This window comes from Galeopterus variegatus, unplaced genomic scaffold (genome assembly GCF_000696425.1).
Source record: "Galeopterus variegatus unplaced genomic scaffold, G_variegatus-3.0.2 Scaffold338, whole genome shotgun sequence".
NCBI lineage: Eukaryota > Metazoa > Chordata > Mammalia > Dermoptera > Cynocephalidae > Galeopterus > Galeopterus variegatus.
In genome coordinates, this window is record NW_007726449.1 from 120,333 (window position 1) to 140,303 (window position 19,971).

Genomic DNA, 19,971 nt, shown 5'->3' on the forward strand with positions numbered 1-19,971 from the left:
TGGAAATAAGATTAGAAATCCACTATTTTTAAGTTTAAGTAATTTCTAATTATTTTTTCTAGGTCACAGATAATCTACTTTTGCTAGGTCTAAAATGACATCAGATTATCATTGCTATGATTATCCTGTTACCTTGTACTATCAATAAAAAGATGTGATTTTTCCTCTTATAAACGAGAGAAATTATTTATTTATTCCAACTAAGAATAAATAATGGGGAAAAAATACTGAGAATGGATACTCTGCTTCCCCAAAACCTCAAGCCACACCTAAAAAGAGATAGCATTTGTCTTGCTTGTTTGTTCTCTAACAGGCCTATATGAGGGTACTTCAAGTTCATAGAAAAATAGAATTAAAAGATAATATGAATCTTTCCATAAATTTTTGAAGACCCCTCATATTCAAGCTATGTGATTACATAGTTTATTTAATGAAATGACACCTCTACTAGAGTTTTCCCAAAATGCTTCATGGATCTTTGAGGTGCAGGAGCAGGGGAAGGAGAAGACGTTAGTGGAAGGATTAAATTTAAAGTGATTCTTGCTCTCACTCTTTTCTTTCTTATACTACCTGACAAATTCATCACTTCTTTCACAGTGTAAGAGAGAGCAATGGATTCAGATTATGGCTTGTGGGATATGCCCAGTGGGATATTTCCTGTAGGTAATCTTAATATTATCATAAAATAAAACACAAAATGTATTTTATAAAGTAAACATAATCTATATTTTTAATTTTAGTTAAAATACTATATATTGTTTTGTTTAAATGCTAATAATTCATAAGATTTAAAATTACACAGTGAATGCATAACAGCCTTAATTAAGCCTTTATTTTTTTTTATTTTTTATTTTTTTTCCTAAAAGATGACCGGTAAGGGGATCTTAACCCTTGACTTGGTGTTGTCAGCACCACGCTCAGCCAGTGAGCAAACCGGCCATCCCTATATGGGATCCGAACCCGGGGCCTTGGTGTTATCAGCACCGCACTCTATCGAGTGAGCCACGGGCCGGCCCCTTTAATTAAGCCTTTAAAAACCTTAAATCAATGTGGGGAGGAATACATTCTGAAAACCCTTTATTTTATTTTATTTTTTTAATCCAGAAAGAGTAGTGCTTGGGGTTTAATATGAAAGCCTAGGTAAATGGAATTAAAATTTACTGTAAATTTTAAAAGTATTTGTGTTCAAGAGGAACTATAGTGACTAAAAATTAGACTAACAAATAGAATACATTCTCTTTCTTAATACTTGCATTCTTTTTGAATGTTTCACAAATGTATAATTTCTATAGACATAAGCCTTGTCTAATACATTGTTCTGAGAGGTACTATATGTATATACAGAAAGAAATGAAACATTTGGAGAGAGCATTATTTAACAAATGTGGTCCTTACTCAGTTTTAGAAATATCACATCATAACTCAATCTCCCTATCTTAATACAATGAAATGTTCAATATTATAACAAAAAAGAAAACTGTGCAATTTGAGAATAAATATTAACTTAGTAGAATGGAAAAGAGTTAGGATGAAACCTGATATACATCCTTTAAAACCAACAAAAACAATAGATAAGTTATATCCATCTCAGAAGAGAAAATGCTAACATTTTTAGAATAGAAATCCTCAAAAGATCTTGAAACCTTTGCTACCAAACCCTACTGAGACTAATGGGGCTGTTAGGCAGCAAGAAAACTTACTCTCAGCTATAAATCCCTGATGGACCTCTTAAACAACTTGTACTCTTAGCAGTGATGTTCCCAAATGCATGAATTTGGGGAAATGTGAAAAATCCTGTTACAGGGATATAAGTATATATGAATGATTTTGGTTATTTCAAAAGTGGAAATTCAAAAGATGCAAACATAATCTGGCAATTTTGACAGAAGTTATGTACTAGAAGTTCATTATTATAAAGTATTTATGAACTAGCATATAAGTAGAGAAAAAGATTTTAGGGGAAGACTTGCTCTCATCCTTGGTATTGTTACTAATATCACATTATTTATCATCATCATCATCATCAGTAGAGAAATCACAAGGAATATTAGAAAAATATATCATGCTGAAAAATAAAAATACATATTCAGACATTTTACAAATTTCCATTAACAGTCAATAAGCACATGAGAAGAAGGGTTCAACATCATTAGTCATCAGGGAAATGCAAATTAAAACAAGATACAATTACAATTAAAATCCACCAGAATAACTATAAAAGACTGACAAAATAAATGTTGACAAGCATGTGAAGCAACAAGAATTTTCATATATTGTTGGTGGGAATGCAAAATGGTACAACCTTTTGAATAAAAGGGCTGGTAGTTTCTCATAAAAGATAAACCGATCTCACATGACCCAGCAACTCCACTTCTAGAACATGTTCATCACCCCATAAAAGAAACCTTGCACCCTTTAGCTATCATCCCCAGCCCCCCGGCCCTAGGCAACCAGTAATCTATTTCCTGTCTCTGTATATCTGCCTATTCTGGACATTTCATATAAATGGAATCATCATACAAACATGGTTTTCTTTCATTAAGCATAATGTTTTCAAGGTTCATCTACGTTACAGCACGTATCAGTACTTCATTTCTTTTCATATTTATATTTTCATGGCTGAATAATATTCCACCGTATGGATATACCACATTTTACGTATCCATTCATCAAATAATGGAAATTTAGATTGCTTTCATTTTTAGGCTATTATGAATACAATGCTGCTATAAATATACACGTGCAAGTTTTTATGTAGACACACATTTTCATTTCTCTAGGAGTGGAACTGCTGAGTCTAATGATAACTCTATGTTTAACTTTTTAAAGAACTGCCAAACTCTTTTCTAAAGTGGCGTAACATTTTATGTTCACACTAGCAGCACGGAATGAGGGTTCTGATTCTTCTACATTCTTGCCAACAGTTACTGTCTGCCTTTTTAATTATAGCTGTCCTAGTGGGTTTGAAGTAGTATTTCATCATGATTTTGATTTGCATGTCCCTGATGACTAATGAGGTTGAACATATTTCCATGTGTTTATTTTTATTTGTATATCTTCTTTGGAGAAATCCTTTGACCATGTTTTAATTGGGTTGTCTTATCACTGAATTTATTATATATTCTAGATACAAGTCCCTTGTCAGATATATGATTTGTGAATATTTTCTCTCACTAAGTTGTCTTTTCACTTTCTTGATAGTGTCCTTTGAAGCACAAAAGTTTATAATTTTGATTAAGTCCATTTTATCTATTTTTTCCTTTGGTGGTTTGAGCTTCTGGTGTCCTATCTAAGACACCATTGCCTAATTCAAGGCCACCAAAATTTACTCCTATGTTTTCTACTAGGAGTTTTATCATTTTAGCTCTTACATTTAGGACCATGATCCATTTTGAGTTAATTTGTTTAAACAGTGAGAAGTAGGAGTCCAACCAGCAACATTTGTTCAAAAGACAATTCTTTCCTCCATTGAATAGTCTTTGCACCCTTGCTGAAAATCTACTGAAAATATATACATATACAAACACACATATATATATTTCTGGACTCAATTCTATTTCATTTTTCTATTCTACTCTTATATGCCAGTAGTACACTCTCTTGACGCTTTACAGAAGTTTTGATGAGTTTTTTCCTACTATATTTTTTTCACTGTATATATTCTGATAAACATTTTTGTACACCATACATGTTACATATACTATAATGCTGGAGACCTTTTTAACATACATGTTTACATACATGTAAATAAATAGCCTCTACAAAATAAATTTGTAGAGGATGGTCAAAAGGGCTGTGCCTTTTAAATTTTGATAGATATTGAGAATCTGCCCTCCAAAAAGTTTATATCAACTTACATTTCCACCAATAATGTATGAGAAAGCCTATTTGCCCTATATATAGCCTCTACAAAATAAATTTGTAGAGGATGGTCAAAAGGGCTGTGCCTTTTAAATTTTGACAGATATTGAGAATCTGCCCTCCAAAAAGTTTATATCAACTTACATTTCCACCAATAATGTATGAGAAAGCCTATTTGCCCTATATCTTCTGAAATTCAGTGTATTCTCTTTTTAATCCTTAATAAAATTTTTCTCATTTTTAAAATTTTTTCTGTTTTGATAAAATAACCCAGTTTGGCTAATTATAATGAAAGACAGGTACCACAATGTCTATTTTCAATCTTACCTCTCATTACTTCTATACCTGTAGCCTAAGCTCATGAAACAGAGGTGCCTATGAGGGTATTAGTACCTAATATGATACTTCCATGTGTTTGATACAATTATTCCAATAGATTGTGTGAAAAAATTACTTAGTCCTATGTAAGTATTAATGAAAAAGGGAAATAAATAAGTAAATATTATTCATAAGTATATTTTTTATGTAAAAGTATAAAAAATAGATATGACATTATTTCAAGATTTTTTCATATCAAATATCATAAAACAAGGAGCTGTCAGTCAGCCTTTCAGACATCCCAGATAAACAATGGCAATCACTTAAGTTAGTTTGCACATCAATAAATACAACCAAAAAAAAAAAAGACTTAATTACTAATAAAATGTTTCTACCAGCAACTCCATTTTGGGGAGTTTACCCTAAATAAATAGTTTAAAGAAAAAAAAGATGTTAAAAGTAGTATTAATTGTAACAGAAAAAAATGGTTATACATTGAATGCCAATCAACAGGAAAATGGTTAATTAAAATATGATGTATTCACTAAACAGGGTATATGCAGCTGTTAAAAGTATAAACACAAAGTCTGTAGGCATATAAAAAATACTCTGTTAATTTTTAAAAGCAGGATACAAAATTGCACGTACACTCTGTACCTGTTTATAATTACTTTAAAATTACACAGGCATATGAAAATGGAAATACGTAAAAAATTATGGGTAATTTTCTCCTTTGATTTCTAAACTTTCTGTAACTCTTGAATTAAGTTCATAATTAGATAATATGTTCATAAATACATTACTTTACATTAAAAATAAACTTACTGTGATGATGCCAATTAGTTGAGTATAAAAGAGTCCAGTTATTCCAACTAACATAGTAATGCCCATAAAGGCAGCTAGTCTCATTATGGCCAATTCATGTCTAACAACAAAGAGGTCCTGTAAAGGAAAAGAAAAAGAAAGCCTTAAAAACAATCTGAAGAGTTGCTTATAGTTGCAATAATAATCCAGACATATCCTTCAACAATAACAACATATCCTTCTTATTATCTTAAAAGAACTACCTCCCCTCTTTTGAATCTGTTCCACTTAATCAATATACGAAAATTTGAAAATTTCAAACCTAACTTTTTAACTTACAAAAGCAAGCCGAAAAATATAGGATTTTACTACTTTATTATGTCAAAAAAACCTCAATCTCAGGGTTGCAAGTTAACCATGTTCATTTGTTTTTTCATCTACTTGTGGCAAAACAAAACAAAACACGGATGGCATATAATCTTTAGTCTTCAAAGGAAATTTTATTACTATATTGCTAAAAAGTTTGAATGCAGAAGCATAACTCATATTATTAAAGTTCAAGTGATCAAAATACAAAGAAATTAAGAGGAAAACACACATAATGGGATCATAAGGACAGGTCTCTTTAAGGCCACTTCATTCATTCTTCTATCCAATCACCCAACCACCACTGCTAAGCACTATACTGTGTAGCAGAAATGTAAAAATGATAAAAGATACGGTCAAGAGGAAAACACACATAATGGGATCATAAGGACAGGTCTCTTTAAGGCCACTTCATTCATTATTCTATCCAATCACCCAACCACCACTGCTAAGCACTATACTGTGTAGCAGAAATGTCGTGCTCTCATTAAACATGCAGTTTATTTAGAGAGGGTGGGCCCAACTGTGCAAAACTCCAAAACAATGTGACATATGCCATAATGGGTGCATGCACAGGGTACTGTAGAAGTGTAAAAGAATGCCCAGACAGGACGGAGAAATGGAAATGCTGTGAGAGAAAGCTAATTTTCTGCTTCAGGACATGAAAATGAGGGTCCTGAAACTGACCCAAACATACTATGGTGGAAGGACAGAAAACAAGCATTTCATTCATTCTCACTGTTACCAATCAAACAGATCAGAGGGAGAGAGGGAGTCAAAGAACTAATAAGACTTCTCCTGGAAATCTGTTGTTACTAAGCTTTGGAATAAAAAATCCACAGTGGATTAAAGCAACAGGTAGATGGAAACAATCCCCAAAACACAACCACCCACTTGCTTTCTTTCACAATGGTTAAGGAATAAAGGTATCCTGGTAGCAATACCAGAAACAAGGAGGTCATGAAGATAACGCACTTGCTTGAAACAAAAGAACTGGTGCTTTTCTGTGTCTCACCTTAATCAACCACCAGATTCAAGCAAAAATCTGACTCCACATCCAAATTACCTATTCATTAGCCTAGAAAAACTTAAAATTCACCAAGACACTTAAGATGTTATGTAGTAGTCAAATATCAGGAGGTCATTTCAAAACTGTAGTAAAAAGAGCTAATTCAGAATCCTTATAAAACATATAAAAATGAAGTGATGGAGGGGTTGCAAATGATAAAATAAATTAAGTACAGTAAGTTCTGTTTCAAAACACAAATTTGGGGCCGGCCCCGTGGCTCACTCGGGAGAGTGCGGCACTGGGAGCGCTGAGGCCATGGGTTCGGATCCTATATAGGGATGGCTGGTGCACTCACTGGCTGAGCATGGTGGGGACGACACCGTGCTGAGGTGAGTTGCGATCCCCTTACCAGTCAAAAAAAAAAAAAAAAAAAAAACCCCCACAAATTTGTTCCACATCACTGACACATTAAGGAACAATTTGAGCACAGCAAGAAATTTGTTTCTTAATGCATGACTTTTATCTGCCAGAAACCCTAGGTCAACCAGAAAACTGAACCCAGCTGAACCAAGCCCCGAAGGAAAATACGCAAAACACACACACCCATCAAACATTCCAGCTACCTCAGTTTATCACGTGTGATGAGCCACACCCATCCACATCTGGTATTACAACATTCCCTACAATTTCAGAGGCCCTCCCTCCGTCACTTCACAGTATCTGACATTCTGCAACCTTTCTGATGCTCACTTCCACAAGAAAACTTAAGGTCTCTTTCAAAGTCAAGTGCTATATTTACCATAGTATTTATGTATTTCTTAACAATTTCACAGGCATAAAACTGTTCTGCTATTTTTATTAGGTTCCTATCCTTTTATAAATGTCACAAAGTTTTTGAGTATTGTGCTCCCATTTTCCCATAAGCTCTGTGGTTTTATTGCATGGTTTTACATAGTGAATTGATTTTTAGGAATGCACATACTGCATTACAGCAGAGCTTACAGTAGTAAAATTACCATATACGACCAAATAAAAGTCATCTTGTCTTCTTCCAGAGAGAAGATTTTCAAAAAAATTTCTGGCCAACTACAATTTACAAATGTCAGGGATGGAGATGAGACTAAAAGATCTACTTATAATATTACATTTATTCATTTGGTTATACATTTAAAGTATTTAGGTAAAATAGTAAAAAGCTTTAATCTAGAAACTGCTTTTTATCACTTTCAGATTTTCAAAAAATAATTGTATTCCAAGTTCACATATGTATAATTAACATCATCAGCACTAAATCTGTATTTTGAGTCATTTAACACTCCAGAGCATATCTTTACTTCTGTCTTAGATTTTTTTAAATATAGTACTTTTTGAATCCAAAAATTGGGTTATCCAAACCACAAAAACCATTTGCTATTCAAGATCGTTACTACATAATCAGTGTTATGGGTGGAATTGTGTCAGCTCCAAAATTCATATGTTGAAACCCTAACCCCTAGTAGCTCAGAACATGACTGTATTTGGAGACAGGGCCTTTAAGGTGATTATGTTAAAATGAGTTCCTTAGGGTGGGCACTAATCCAATCTGACTGGTGTCCTTGTGAGAAGAGGAAACCTGGACACACAAAGACACGAGGGATGCTCCCACACAAAGAAAAGACGATGTCAGGACATAGAGAGGTGGCCAACTGCAAGCCAAGGAGAGAGGCCCCGAGAGAAACCACACCTGCCAACATCTTGATCTTGGACTTCCAAGTCATTAGAACTATGATAAATGAATTTCTATTGTTTAAGCCACCCAGTGTGTGGGTATTTTATTATGGCAGCACTAGCCAACTTATAAAATCGGTAACTACATTTTTTGTTTTCATTTCTCCCCATTTTTAAAGAAATGTGCATATATACAGATAAATGTATAAAACATACTTTCAGTTTAAAGAAAAGTAACATCCTCTCAAGAATGAGAACATTTGAAACCACCAAGCCTCCTGTGCATTCCTTCCCCATCAATCTCTCCCTCAACCCTGCCCTAAGGGTAAATATTCATTCTGATTCATTCTTCATACATTTTGGATACTATTATGCTTCAATTGCATATTGCAAATATCTCCTCTCACTCTGAGACTATCTGTTCACTCTTAATGGCATCTTCTGATAAACCCAAGTTCTTAATTTTAATGTAGTACAATTTATCAATCTTCTCCTTTAGAGCTTTTTATATCCTGTTTAAGCAATCTTTCCTGGGCCAGGCCCGTGGGTCACTCGGGAGAGTGCGATGCTGATAGCACTGAGGCCGCAGGTTCGGATCCTATATAGGAATGGCAGGTGCACTCACTGGCTGAGCATGTTGCGGACGACACTGAGCCAAAGGTTGCGATCCCCTTACTGGTCAAAAAGAAAAAAAAAAAGAAATCTTTCCCAACCCTGAAGTATTAATGACATTCTCCCATATTATCTTCTAAACCCTTTAAAAGTTTTGTAAGTTTTGCTTTTCACGTTTAGGTCACTAATCCACCTAGAATTAATGTTTATTTTTTTGCACCCAGTAAAAGATAGAGATCTGAATTTACATTTACTGTATGGATATTCAATTGCTCCAGAAAGATTCATTTAAAAAGCTGTCCTTCCCTCAGTGATCAGAGTTCAAGTATCCATACATGCATGGGTTCTCTATTCTGTTCCCTTGGTTTGTTTATTCCTGTACCAGTGACACAGGTCTTAGTTACTATGGGTTTGTAATAAATCTTGCTACTTGGCAGGCCAAGTCACCCATCTTGTTCTTTTGCAAGAATATCTTGGTTATTCTAGATAATTTGTATTTCCATAAAAATTTTAAAGTTAGACTTTCAAGTTACAACACTATGGCATACATTCACATATAACATACTCTCTCCATTAAGTTTCATAGGTTTCCCCCAGAGGTCTTATAGTTGTTTTGGTCAAATTTAACTCAGGAACTTTCTGTTTTTTGATTCTATTATAAATGGCATTTGCTATTAATTTCATTGTCTAAAGGTTGGTTTGTTAGCATATAGAAACAGAATTAACTTAAAAAATTTTTTTTGTTGTCACACCTTTTAAATTTTCTGAAAACTTCAAAAGAATCTATAGATAAATTATTTACACAATTATATCATCTATGAGTAATGACAGTTTTATTTCTTTCCATAGTTATACCTTTTCTTTCTTTTTCTTGCTTTACTGCATTGGCTAGAGCTTCTAGCACTATGTTTAATAACAACAGTAGTAGTGGGCCTTCTCCCCCAAGGAAGGAAGTCAGCATTTCATCTTAGCATGTACAGTTGGTTGGTTTTATGTTTTTATTTTTTGGAAAACTTTCATCTGATTAAAGAAGTTCTCTCCTAGTTCTAGTTTCCTAAGAGTTTATAACATGAATAAATGCTGAATTTTATCTTTGTCTTCATACACTGAGATACTCATTTGAACTTTTTTTTTCCCTAGTCTGTTAATGTGGTAAAACATACTGACTGATTTTTCTAATGCGAAAATAACCTTTCATTCCTAGGATAAACTCAATGTGGCCAAGCTAGTTATAAATAACCAGGTACAGTTTGCTAATATTTTGTTTAGGAGTTGTTCATCTATGTTAATAATCAGACTAATCTATAATTTTCTTTCTTTTATTATCCTTGATAGATTATGTTTTAGTCCATTTTGTGTTGCTATAACAGAAATACCTGAGACTGGGTAATTTATAAAGGAAAGAGGTTTATTTGGCTTACGATTCTGGGACAGCTGCATCTGGCACGGGCCTCAGGCCGCTTCTACTCATGGTGGAAAGTGGCAGGGAGCCAGCGGGTACAAGCAGATCACATGGCGAGAGGAAGCAAGAGAGAGGAAGCAAGAAAGAGAGAAGGTGCCAGGGTCTTTTTAAGCAACAAGCTCTCGTGGGAACTAATCAAGGGAGAACTCACTCATTAATCCCCCATCCCCAAGGGAGAGCATTAATCCATTCATGAGGGATCCGCCCCCATGACTCAATCAGTTTCCAACACTGCCACATTGGGGATCAAATTTCCACATGAGTTTTGGAAGGGAAAACACATCCAAACTCCATTAGATTATAAAACCAAGATATGTTACACATACAAAATGAGTTGAGGAGGGTTCCCTCTTTTCCTATGCTCTGAAAGAGTCTGTATGAGACTGAAATTATTGTTTCCTTTTACGTTTGACAGAGGTAGAACTCACTGATAAACCTATGAATATTCTTTGCAGGAAAAGTTTTAACTACTCACTTATGATTGTAAGACTAGTCATATCTCTCACTTCTTCTTGTAGCAATTTTCTTCTTTTTTTTTTTTTAAAGATGACCGGTAAGGGGATCTCAACCCTTGGCCTGGTGTTGTCAGCACCACGCTCAGCCAGTGAGCAAACCGGCCATCCCTATATAGGATCCGAACCCGGGGCCTTGGTGTTATCAGCACCGCACTCTACCGAGTGAGCCACGGGCCGGCCCTAGCAATTTTCTTCTTGAAGCTGTACTATTCTTGTAGACCAGGAATCTGTAAATTAATGTAAAATGCCAACTATCCAAACTGATCTATAGAATAAATACAATCCTAATAAAAGATCCCCCCAACAGTACATACTCTGCTGGCAAAAATTTTTTGTTTTATTTTGTTTTGGCTGTAGAAATTGCTAAGTTGTTTCTAAATTTCATAGAAAAAAAACAAATACAAAGAATAGTATAACACTCATATAAAAAGAACAAAGTGGGAGGATCTGCTCAACTGCATGCATTCTCAACAGAGCCAGTTTTGTCCCCAAGAGGGAGAAAACCAGTTCTTGGAGGAAAAAAATCTTAGCTATTACAATAGTGTGTGGCCTTACTCAAATCAATCCTATCTGACAAAATCTTATTCTTTATTATTTAAACTTCGGGGGGAGGGGGATGGGATTGTCTAAAAAGGCTCCTTATGAGGACAATAATAATTTTTAAAAGGTTGAAAAATACTGGGCCGGCCCGGTGGCGCACTGCTACAGTGCACCGCTTGGGAGTGCGGCGGCGCTCCCGCCGAGGGTTCGGATCCCACATACAGACCGGCCGCTCACTGGCTGAGCGAGGTGCGGGCGCAACACCAAGGGTTGTGATCCCATTGCCAGTCCCGGTCCGGTACGGGTGCGACACTGAGGGTTGCAATCCGTTGCCGGTCACGAAAAAAGACAAAAAGGAAAAAAAAAAAAAAAGGTTGAAAAATACTGCTCTACTAAATAACAAGATTTATCACAGAACTACAGTTACAATGACAATGTGGTATAACCACGAGGAAAGACAAATAGGCCAATGGGCGAGAGAAGAACCAGAAACAAACACATATACGGATCTTGACTTGTGACAAAGATGGCACTGCAGAGCAGAGGGAAAAGAATTATCTGTTCCATAAAAGATGCTAAATCAGTTGGAAAAACATGAACCCTGTGAAAAAATGAAACTCTGACTCCTATCTCACAAGAATCAGAAAAATCACTTCGAGGCAGAAATTTGAAAGGCAGAAAAATATAGTACCTAGATGACAACATAGGAGGATTACATTAATGATTCTAAGGTAGAAAAAGGCTTCTTAAATTGAACCCAAAAAGCACTGCTCAGAAAGGAAAATATTGATCAGCTGAAGTACATTAAAATTAAAAATTTCTATTCATCAAAAAATACCAAACAGAGTGAAAAGGAAAACCACAAAGTAGAGGAAGACCTCTATAAAACACATAATCAGAAAAGGGCTCTAATCCAAAACATCTGACAATTACCAAGAAAAAGTCAAATGGGCAAAATACATAAACAGGCATACTTCACCAAAGACGCTAATCACATGGCCAGTAAATATATGAAAAGGGGACATTAGTCATTGGAGAAATGCAAATTAAAACACAATAAAGTACTATTCACATGCACCAAAATGGCTAAATCCAGAAAAACATAAATAAGTATTAGTGAGGCTATGAAGCAACCTAAGTTTATATATGGCAGAAGTATAAATTGGTACAATTACTCTGGAAAACCATTTAACAGTATCTAAGGGAACATGTACATAACCTTTGAACACAAGCCCTTCCAGATATATATGCAGGTCAAACACACACACATGTACAGCAAGAGACGTGAATAAGGTTGCTTATGGTGGCATTATCTATAACAACCAAACACTGGAAACAATGTAAATGTCCATCAACAGAATGGATAATCTGTCTTACATTAAACACTAGAAATACTTATAGCAATGAAAATTAACTACATTTAATGTAGCAAAAAAATAATAATAATTAAGTCTTACAATTGTTGACCAAAAGACAGGTTGGGATAATTCACTGAGCTGTATCTTTTTATTTCTGTGCACTCCTCTGTATGTGTATATTTTAAAATATAAAGGGTAAAAAAATTAAATTACAGTAAAAGAGAAAGTTGTGATAGTAAAATATAAAAACACTTTATTAATATTAGAATAGAAACAGACCTCTTTTAAAATACACATAATAAAGTATAAAATATAGTTACGTATGGCTGTGAAAAGAAACAAAAATATGTCAAATAAGAAATACGAAAGGACATAAGTGACAAGGAAAGAAAAGACAAGGGAAGTGTCAGACTGGCTCTCTGACTTCACCTACCACTTTCTTTTCTTCCAGGCTCAGTCTGACCCAACCATGTTGATCTCCTTCCTACTTCTTAAATATACTTAGCAATCTCTCACATTAGGGCTGCTACACTTGTTCTTCACAGAAAACTCTTTCCCCAGTTATCCACTGCTTACTACCTCCCTTTCTTCAGGTCTCTGCCTAAATATCACCTAATCAGAGACTTTTTCCTTGACCAAACTACAGAAAATCCCAGCATCCTCTATATCCTTGCCCTATTTTATTTTTTCCATAGTACTTATCTCCATCTGATATTTACTTTTTTATTTACTATCTGCCTCTCTTAGCAGTATGTAAGTTTCTTGAAAATGAGGACTTTTGCCTGTCTTGTTCAACGATGAGTCCCTGGAGCCTAAAATGGGCTCTAGCTGAAATCAGGTAATCTATAAATACTTATTGAATGGATGAGTGAAAATGAAGAAGAAAGCTGGGCAAAAGAACAGAGCCTCCCCCCACAACATGTGAGACACAGAGAGTACTACCTATAAAGACTGTTACATACACTTAGTATAGCAGAGACAAACAGAAAAAGAAACACATAGGCAACATGTACACAGACACACATGTCCTCACACACAAACCAGCAGAGAAGAGGGGCACTTAACAAAAAATATTCCTATACTCCTATCTGGCAATCTTTGGGAATGATATCGTTTAAAATTTCAAAGCTTTTACAAAATTAGGCAGTAGCTGGGGGTGCCACCTTTTGATGCAAGCCAAATGAAAATAAGCCAAGGGTCAGATTTGGCTACTTATGATCTAGCAAATAATTCTTCCAAAACCTGGTCTGTGAATTCCCTGAACTCATTTCTTCTTATAATCTTATCTTCCATCCTAATCTCCAATCAGGAAATCTCTAATCAGGTTCCATGGCTTTAAATACGATCTTTATGCTGAAAGCTCCCAAATTTATATATCTAGCTTAGACCACTCCACTGAAACCCAGATTCCTATATCACACTGCCTAGTTAACATCTCTTCTTGGATGTCAAATTAGGCACTCAAAGTAAACGTGTAAAACCAAAATCTTTAACTTCTAAAACCTACCGTTCCCTCAGGCTTCCCCATCTCAGTAAATGATATCTTCCAGCTGTTCAAGCCCTGAAACCTTGGAATGATCTTTGACTTTTCACCTTCTATCTCATACCCGACATCCAAATCATCACCAAATCCTGTAAGCTCTTCAAACTATAATGGACCACTCTCAACACTTCACCACTACCATAATCATCTCATGTTTGCACTGTATTCTAATAGCCTAGTAACTGTCTTCCTGCTGTAGTCCTTGTCCCTCAGCTTATTCTTCATAGAATGTTTCCTCTCTAAAATGTAAATGAGATTGTGTAATTGCTCAAAACCCTCCAGTAGCTTCCAAAGTCCCAACCACTAAATATCCTAACAAAACAAAGTCTCCACCTCCAATCGCAGCTCTCAAATTCACTGCTCTCAAATTCATCTTACTATTCTCCCCCTAACTCACTCGACTCAAGACATATGGATCTCCCTACTGTTCCCCAAAAATGTCAAGCATGCTCCCATCTCAGCATCTTGGCACTGGTTCTTTGCTCTCCTTGGAATGCTCTTCCTCTAATAACGTTGACTTACTTGAGTTTCAGGTCTCTGCTCAAGTCTCACTATGAGAAAGACCTTCCCTGACTACATCATCAATTATCACTCTCCATCCCTGTACCCTGCTGTATTATACTTCATAATACTTATCTTATTAACCATATATTTGTTTATTGCCTGTCTCCTCCTTCTAATTGGAATGGAAGCTTCTTAAATGCAAAAACTTTGTTTTGTTCACCACTGCATCCTCAGAGACTAGAAGAGGAACCAGCGCACACAGTTAGCACTCAGTAATATTTATTAAATGACTAACTGAACGTTCTTCAATTTTTAAAAATAAACTATGCTTTACAAAAAAATTACACATAAAAAATAATAGTTTTTCTATCAATCAGTATGAAGCACTTTTTATTTATAAGTGGACTTATGAGGCTGGTCTGAAAAGTAAGAGTATATGATGCATTTGTGATCTTGCTCCTACTGAAGGGTTTTTCAGCCTCAGCACTATTGACACTTTGGTCTGGATAATTCTTTGTTGTAGGAGACTGTCTTATACACTGTAGGATATTTAGCAGCATTGCTGGCCTCCACCCACTGTGTGCCAGTAGAACTCCTCCAGTTGTAACAATCAAAAATGTCTCCAGACATTACCAAATTTCCCCTATGGGGCAGTCACTCGCATCTCCATTGAGAACCACTGTACCATTGCTAAGTGATCTGGATTTTCTCTATTGTTCAAAAATGGAAATAGCTTAAATCACATCTGAGATTTCTTAAATACACAAATATGAATTTTCAAAACGACTAAATAACTTCACACTCTGGAGGTAGGTTCATATAGCAATTACTCTTGCATTAAAATAATTTTAATTTAATCCTAAAATAAAGTCCTATTTTATCTGGTTATCAGCACTTTTTAGAATGGGTCTTAGCTTAAGTTTATTGTATCCCAAAATAGAGGTAAAGAAGTTACAGGCTTATTCTGTACATCCTCTCCCCCCCACCCCCCCACTGCCCGGGTAAAATGCACTTTTTCAGTCTTACTACATTCTAATGGAAATTATAGCTATTATTGAGTGTTCAGAATTATCCATTAAACTTTGGTACAGATATGTATGCAACTGACTGTCTTACGGAGCGAATTTCACTGGCACCTGACTGCCAGGTTCATGACTGAGGGTAAAATATTACAGAAAAAATTATTTTGTCTGCTTTACCATATTTTAGCAGTAAAAATTCTTGAAAAGTTGGAGCAATTCAAAAAAAAAAAAAAAAGTTGGAGCAATTCAATAGGAAAACAGGATAATATATCTTCTTACTACATTTGCCATTTAATGCAGTGCTACAGTGTTTGGTAAGAGAAGAGTGAGACAATAAAACTGCTGCCAGGTTTTAACCATTTAAACTCAAAGTGGCTAAAAGTCTTATAGAGAAGTAAAAACTGCTAAATCTTCTATGCTAAATGCTATAATATTTATAATTAATTGGCTATATAAACACATTTAATGAGTACATATATTCGGTCAACCTGGTATTGCAGGTCAATGTCAAAATTTATTATAAAGTTTCCATATTCCAACTGTCACTAAAAGCATAAAAATATGCTGACAAACAGAATTGACGGTTGTTAAAATAATATTCTTATTTCTTTACAAATATAAACTATATATCTGAAATTATTCCTTTTAAACCAAAAAAAGTTACCAAGGGACAACATCAATACTACCATTTCAGAATACCTGAAAAAAAAAAAAGCCAAATTGCTTTCATACTGACATTAAAAATTTTTTTCATTTCATATTACAAAAAAAGTTACCAAGGGACAACATCAATACTACCATTTCAGAATACCTGAAAAAAAAAAAGCCAAATTGCTTTCATACTGACATTAAAAATTTTTTTCATTTCATATTAATCTTAATTCCACACTACTCTTGGCTATTCTTGACTACCCTTGCCAAAAACCCAAAAAGCTAAATATGTATGTCAGCAATTGTATCCATTCTTGAGTGACCATAATAAATAAATGACCTTATACATATTAAGAAAACAAAGGTTATTTTAAAAAGCCTAAAATATATTTTTAAAATATCATAAGTACTTGGGCTACTTGAAAACTGATTATATGAAAAGAATAAAATAAATTATGAACAGATTTGCCAATATTCAGAGCTATCTGCAACCAAGTCGTCTGGCTATTTCTATTCTCTGTTAGGCAAAAGGCTGGCAAATAATTCTGTGGCCCAGTTCTATCTGACATCAAATCCCTAGCAGAACTGTTAGACATCAGTCAACTGGAATAATAATAATGTATCTTCCTAGTAGAAGAGTTGGCTTGTCTGCTAAGCATTATTTATTTTCCTCTTCTGAAGACTGGCAACATGTCCTCTATTGAAATTCTCTCCCCTCTTCTCCTTCTGTCACCCCCCCACCCCACCCCCAGCTCTCATAGCCTTAAAAAGTTACTATTTTAGTTTTTGCCCTTCACATAAAAATAAGTATAAAATAACTGCAAATTATCTGAATCTATTTCATCTAAAAACAATTCAAAAGATGTAACTTTAGAACTAAAGTGGTAATGCCACAAAAGATCAGCTGCATAATCTGACACGAATAGCCACAAACTATTTTTTAAAAAACTCTATTTCCTCACGTAGAGAAAGAGTATTACCTACCTGATATCCAGCAGATACATATTTTTACAAATATTTTTAACCTACTATAATGCCTTTATAAGATGTATTTGGCAGTCTTTATATTAGAGAAATGACTAAAAATGGGTTGCCTCAATAAAAAATGAAAACAGCAAAGTTTGAATTACTAGGAGGTTCACTGAGCTTTCTCAGAAGAGCAGATTTTGTGATGCTTTATAACCTGTATTTAAAATTTTTTAAAAACCAATGCTACAACAATATTGCTAAAAAATTTCTTAAGAGAAAAATGCAAAAAGTAGAATAGGAGCTTGGAAAGCATATAGTAATTGCAAGATTATGACTTAGGGACAGACAGAAATGGGCCCAAATCACACTTCTGCTAAGTGGTTATTCTGTGACTGAACAAGTTATTGAACCTTTCTGAATTTCAGTCACCTTACCCACGAAATGGCAATCATGCTACTTATCCTTTCAGGGGAATTTCAAATGATTAAATGTTTTCCACTAATCCAAGTAATACACAAATTCAGAATAATATAAATCATGAAAATATATGACAAACATTTATACACCAGCATATAATAAATTTAAGAAAGTATAGTCTTTAAATATAGTGATACCTTCCTTCATGTTTAGTTAAAAAGCTATAATTTTCTAGCATTGGTTTTGGTAAACAACCAGTATGCAGTAAAATGAAATACATTATTATAATTTAATAATATACCAAATGACTAGGCATTTGTCTATATACATTTAAAATAACTATCTGAAATAGTCAAATATGGACCTTAGTCAAAGATGAAAGTTCATTTTCTTCAATATCCATCTATTTTATTCCTTTAAATTGACAAATCTTTCCCCAATCTACAGGTTTTTAAATCTTTACAATGATTTCATCACAATAACTACTTAAAGACACTAGTTTCAAGAGGGGTAAAATTAAACATTATACTAGCATAATAAATGTAAATGATGGTCAAACTAATTTAATCTCCAATATCTGAAAAACTTCTCCAAACATCTCAAAGCTTATAATCTTTACTGATTTTGTGATTCTAACAAAAAATGTTTAATTTATCCCCACTTATACAGAAAGAAACTGCAATTTTTCTAGATATGCATTTTCTTCTACACTAACTAAAAAGTAAATACTAATTCTTTTTAGTTATGCAGGCCTTCTTTAGTATAAGACTTAGAATGTAAATTAGTATCTACATTTAAAAAATGAATCCTAAATTTGGGCACTGATTCATGACGAACCATAAATCCCTTATCTCTTACACCTCCTACTACTTCCTTCCCTCAACAAAGGATATATTCAAATATTTTGTCAAAACTTCACATAGTAAAAACCTAATTCTTTGAACGTCCACGATAGGAAGATATTTTAGAAGATTAAGAAGAAATCTAAAAAGCATTAAGTTATTTTTAAAAACGATAGGGCAATTGCAAAAGAATTAAAATAATTTTAGCTCAGAAGAAGCTCTCCTGAAAACAGAAAGCAAGGATAAGAGAGAAGTAGAAGAAAATCAGGCTCCCAATGTGTTCATTTCCCAGTTGTGAACAACCTGCTTTTTCTCAACTCTTTCCCATGAGCACAATCATAATGCACCAGTTTCTACTGAATACAGGTTAAATGCCATTACAATAATGGTGAAAAGGCAACCCATTTTTTTTCTTTTGATTAATAAATAAACACTTTCACATTAAAAAAAAAAAAAGAAAAAAGAAAAAAAAGAAAGGAAACAAACAGGAAAGTTAACACTTTCTTTTCTGGCCCAGAGAAAAAGCACAGCACTCAGCTTTGGAATTTAAAGATGGGCTAGAAAAGATACTATGCTGCCATCTATCTAGCTGAAATGGTACAAAGAAAATGCAGTCTAAAGCTTTCACTTCAGTCTCGCTGACAGAGAATACAGGGGCAAAGTCCATGGCATATTTTAATTGCATCATTATTCCCAAAGGAAAGATGCACAACAATCATTAATACAATATCCAAAGACAGAAACTTTGAGGATCTTTATTCCATATCTCAAATAATAGAAAGGGTAACAAGGTGAATGGACGAGGTTTCTGACACTATCTGGCCAGGCTTACACACATAATCAAGAGCTGGAGATAGTTTTTTGCTTGTTTTAGAGAAAAAAAAAAAAGCAGGATACAGGAAGGACTTACAACAAAACATTGATGGGGCAGGATAGTTTGAAGAACTGTTAAACGTTTTTAAAAATGACAATGGTGATAATAATGACTTTTGTACTGACATTATTGGTAAATTTTTTCTAGCTTCATTAAAAAAAAACAGAATATATGTCATTTTCAAAAGAACTGCTATAGTAAAAACAATATTCTATTATTCAGCCTTAGAAAAATTTGCTATACAGTTGGTTACATAACAGATTTGACCTTAAAACCAAATATTTCAATTACTGCCTCAAGGATTTTATCATTCTCTTGTCTAGCAATGCCTTCCTTCATCTTTCCGTTTGGTTAATCTCTACCTCACCTATGAAGTCCACCTAAGTGTCGTTCCCTACAGCATAGCAGTTCTTAAACCTTATGGCCACAGGAAGTTTGCACTGCACAATTCCACAGGATACCCTTTACATACACTATAATGTGAGTGCTGCCTCCTGGAGCTGTGCAATTATGAAGCAGTGATTTGAATCTCCTGGGAAGAATTTTTTAAACCAAATGCTATTGCCATTGACACCTATAAGGGAATAGTTTGTATGA

At 34.4% G+C, this 19,971-nt stretch overlaps 1 protein-coding gene across 1 annotated transcript in view; it reads right to left on the bottom strand.

Moving 5' to 3' along the window:
• The window catches only part of ZDHHC21 (zinc finger, DHHC-type containing 21), a 57,054-nt gene that overhangs the window by 11,340 nt on the left and 25,743 nt on the right, over nucleotides 1–19,971 (bottom strand). The window contains exon 6 of the mRNA XM_008567720.1: nucleotides 5,005–5,121. Coding sequence (XP_008565942.1) covers nucleotides 5,005–5,121 — 117 coding nt within the window. The remainder of the gene's footprint in view (nucleotides 1–5,004; nucleotides 5,122–19,971) is intronic.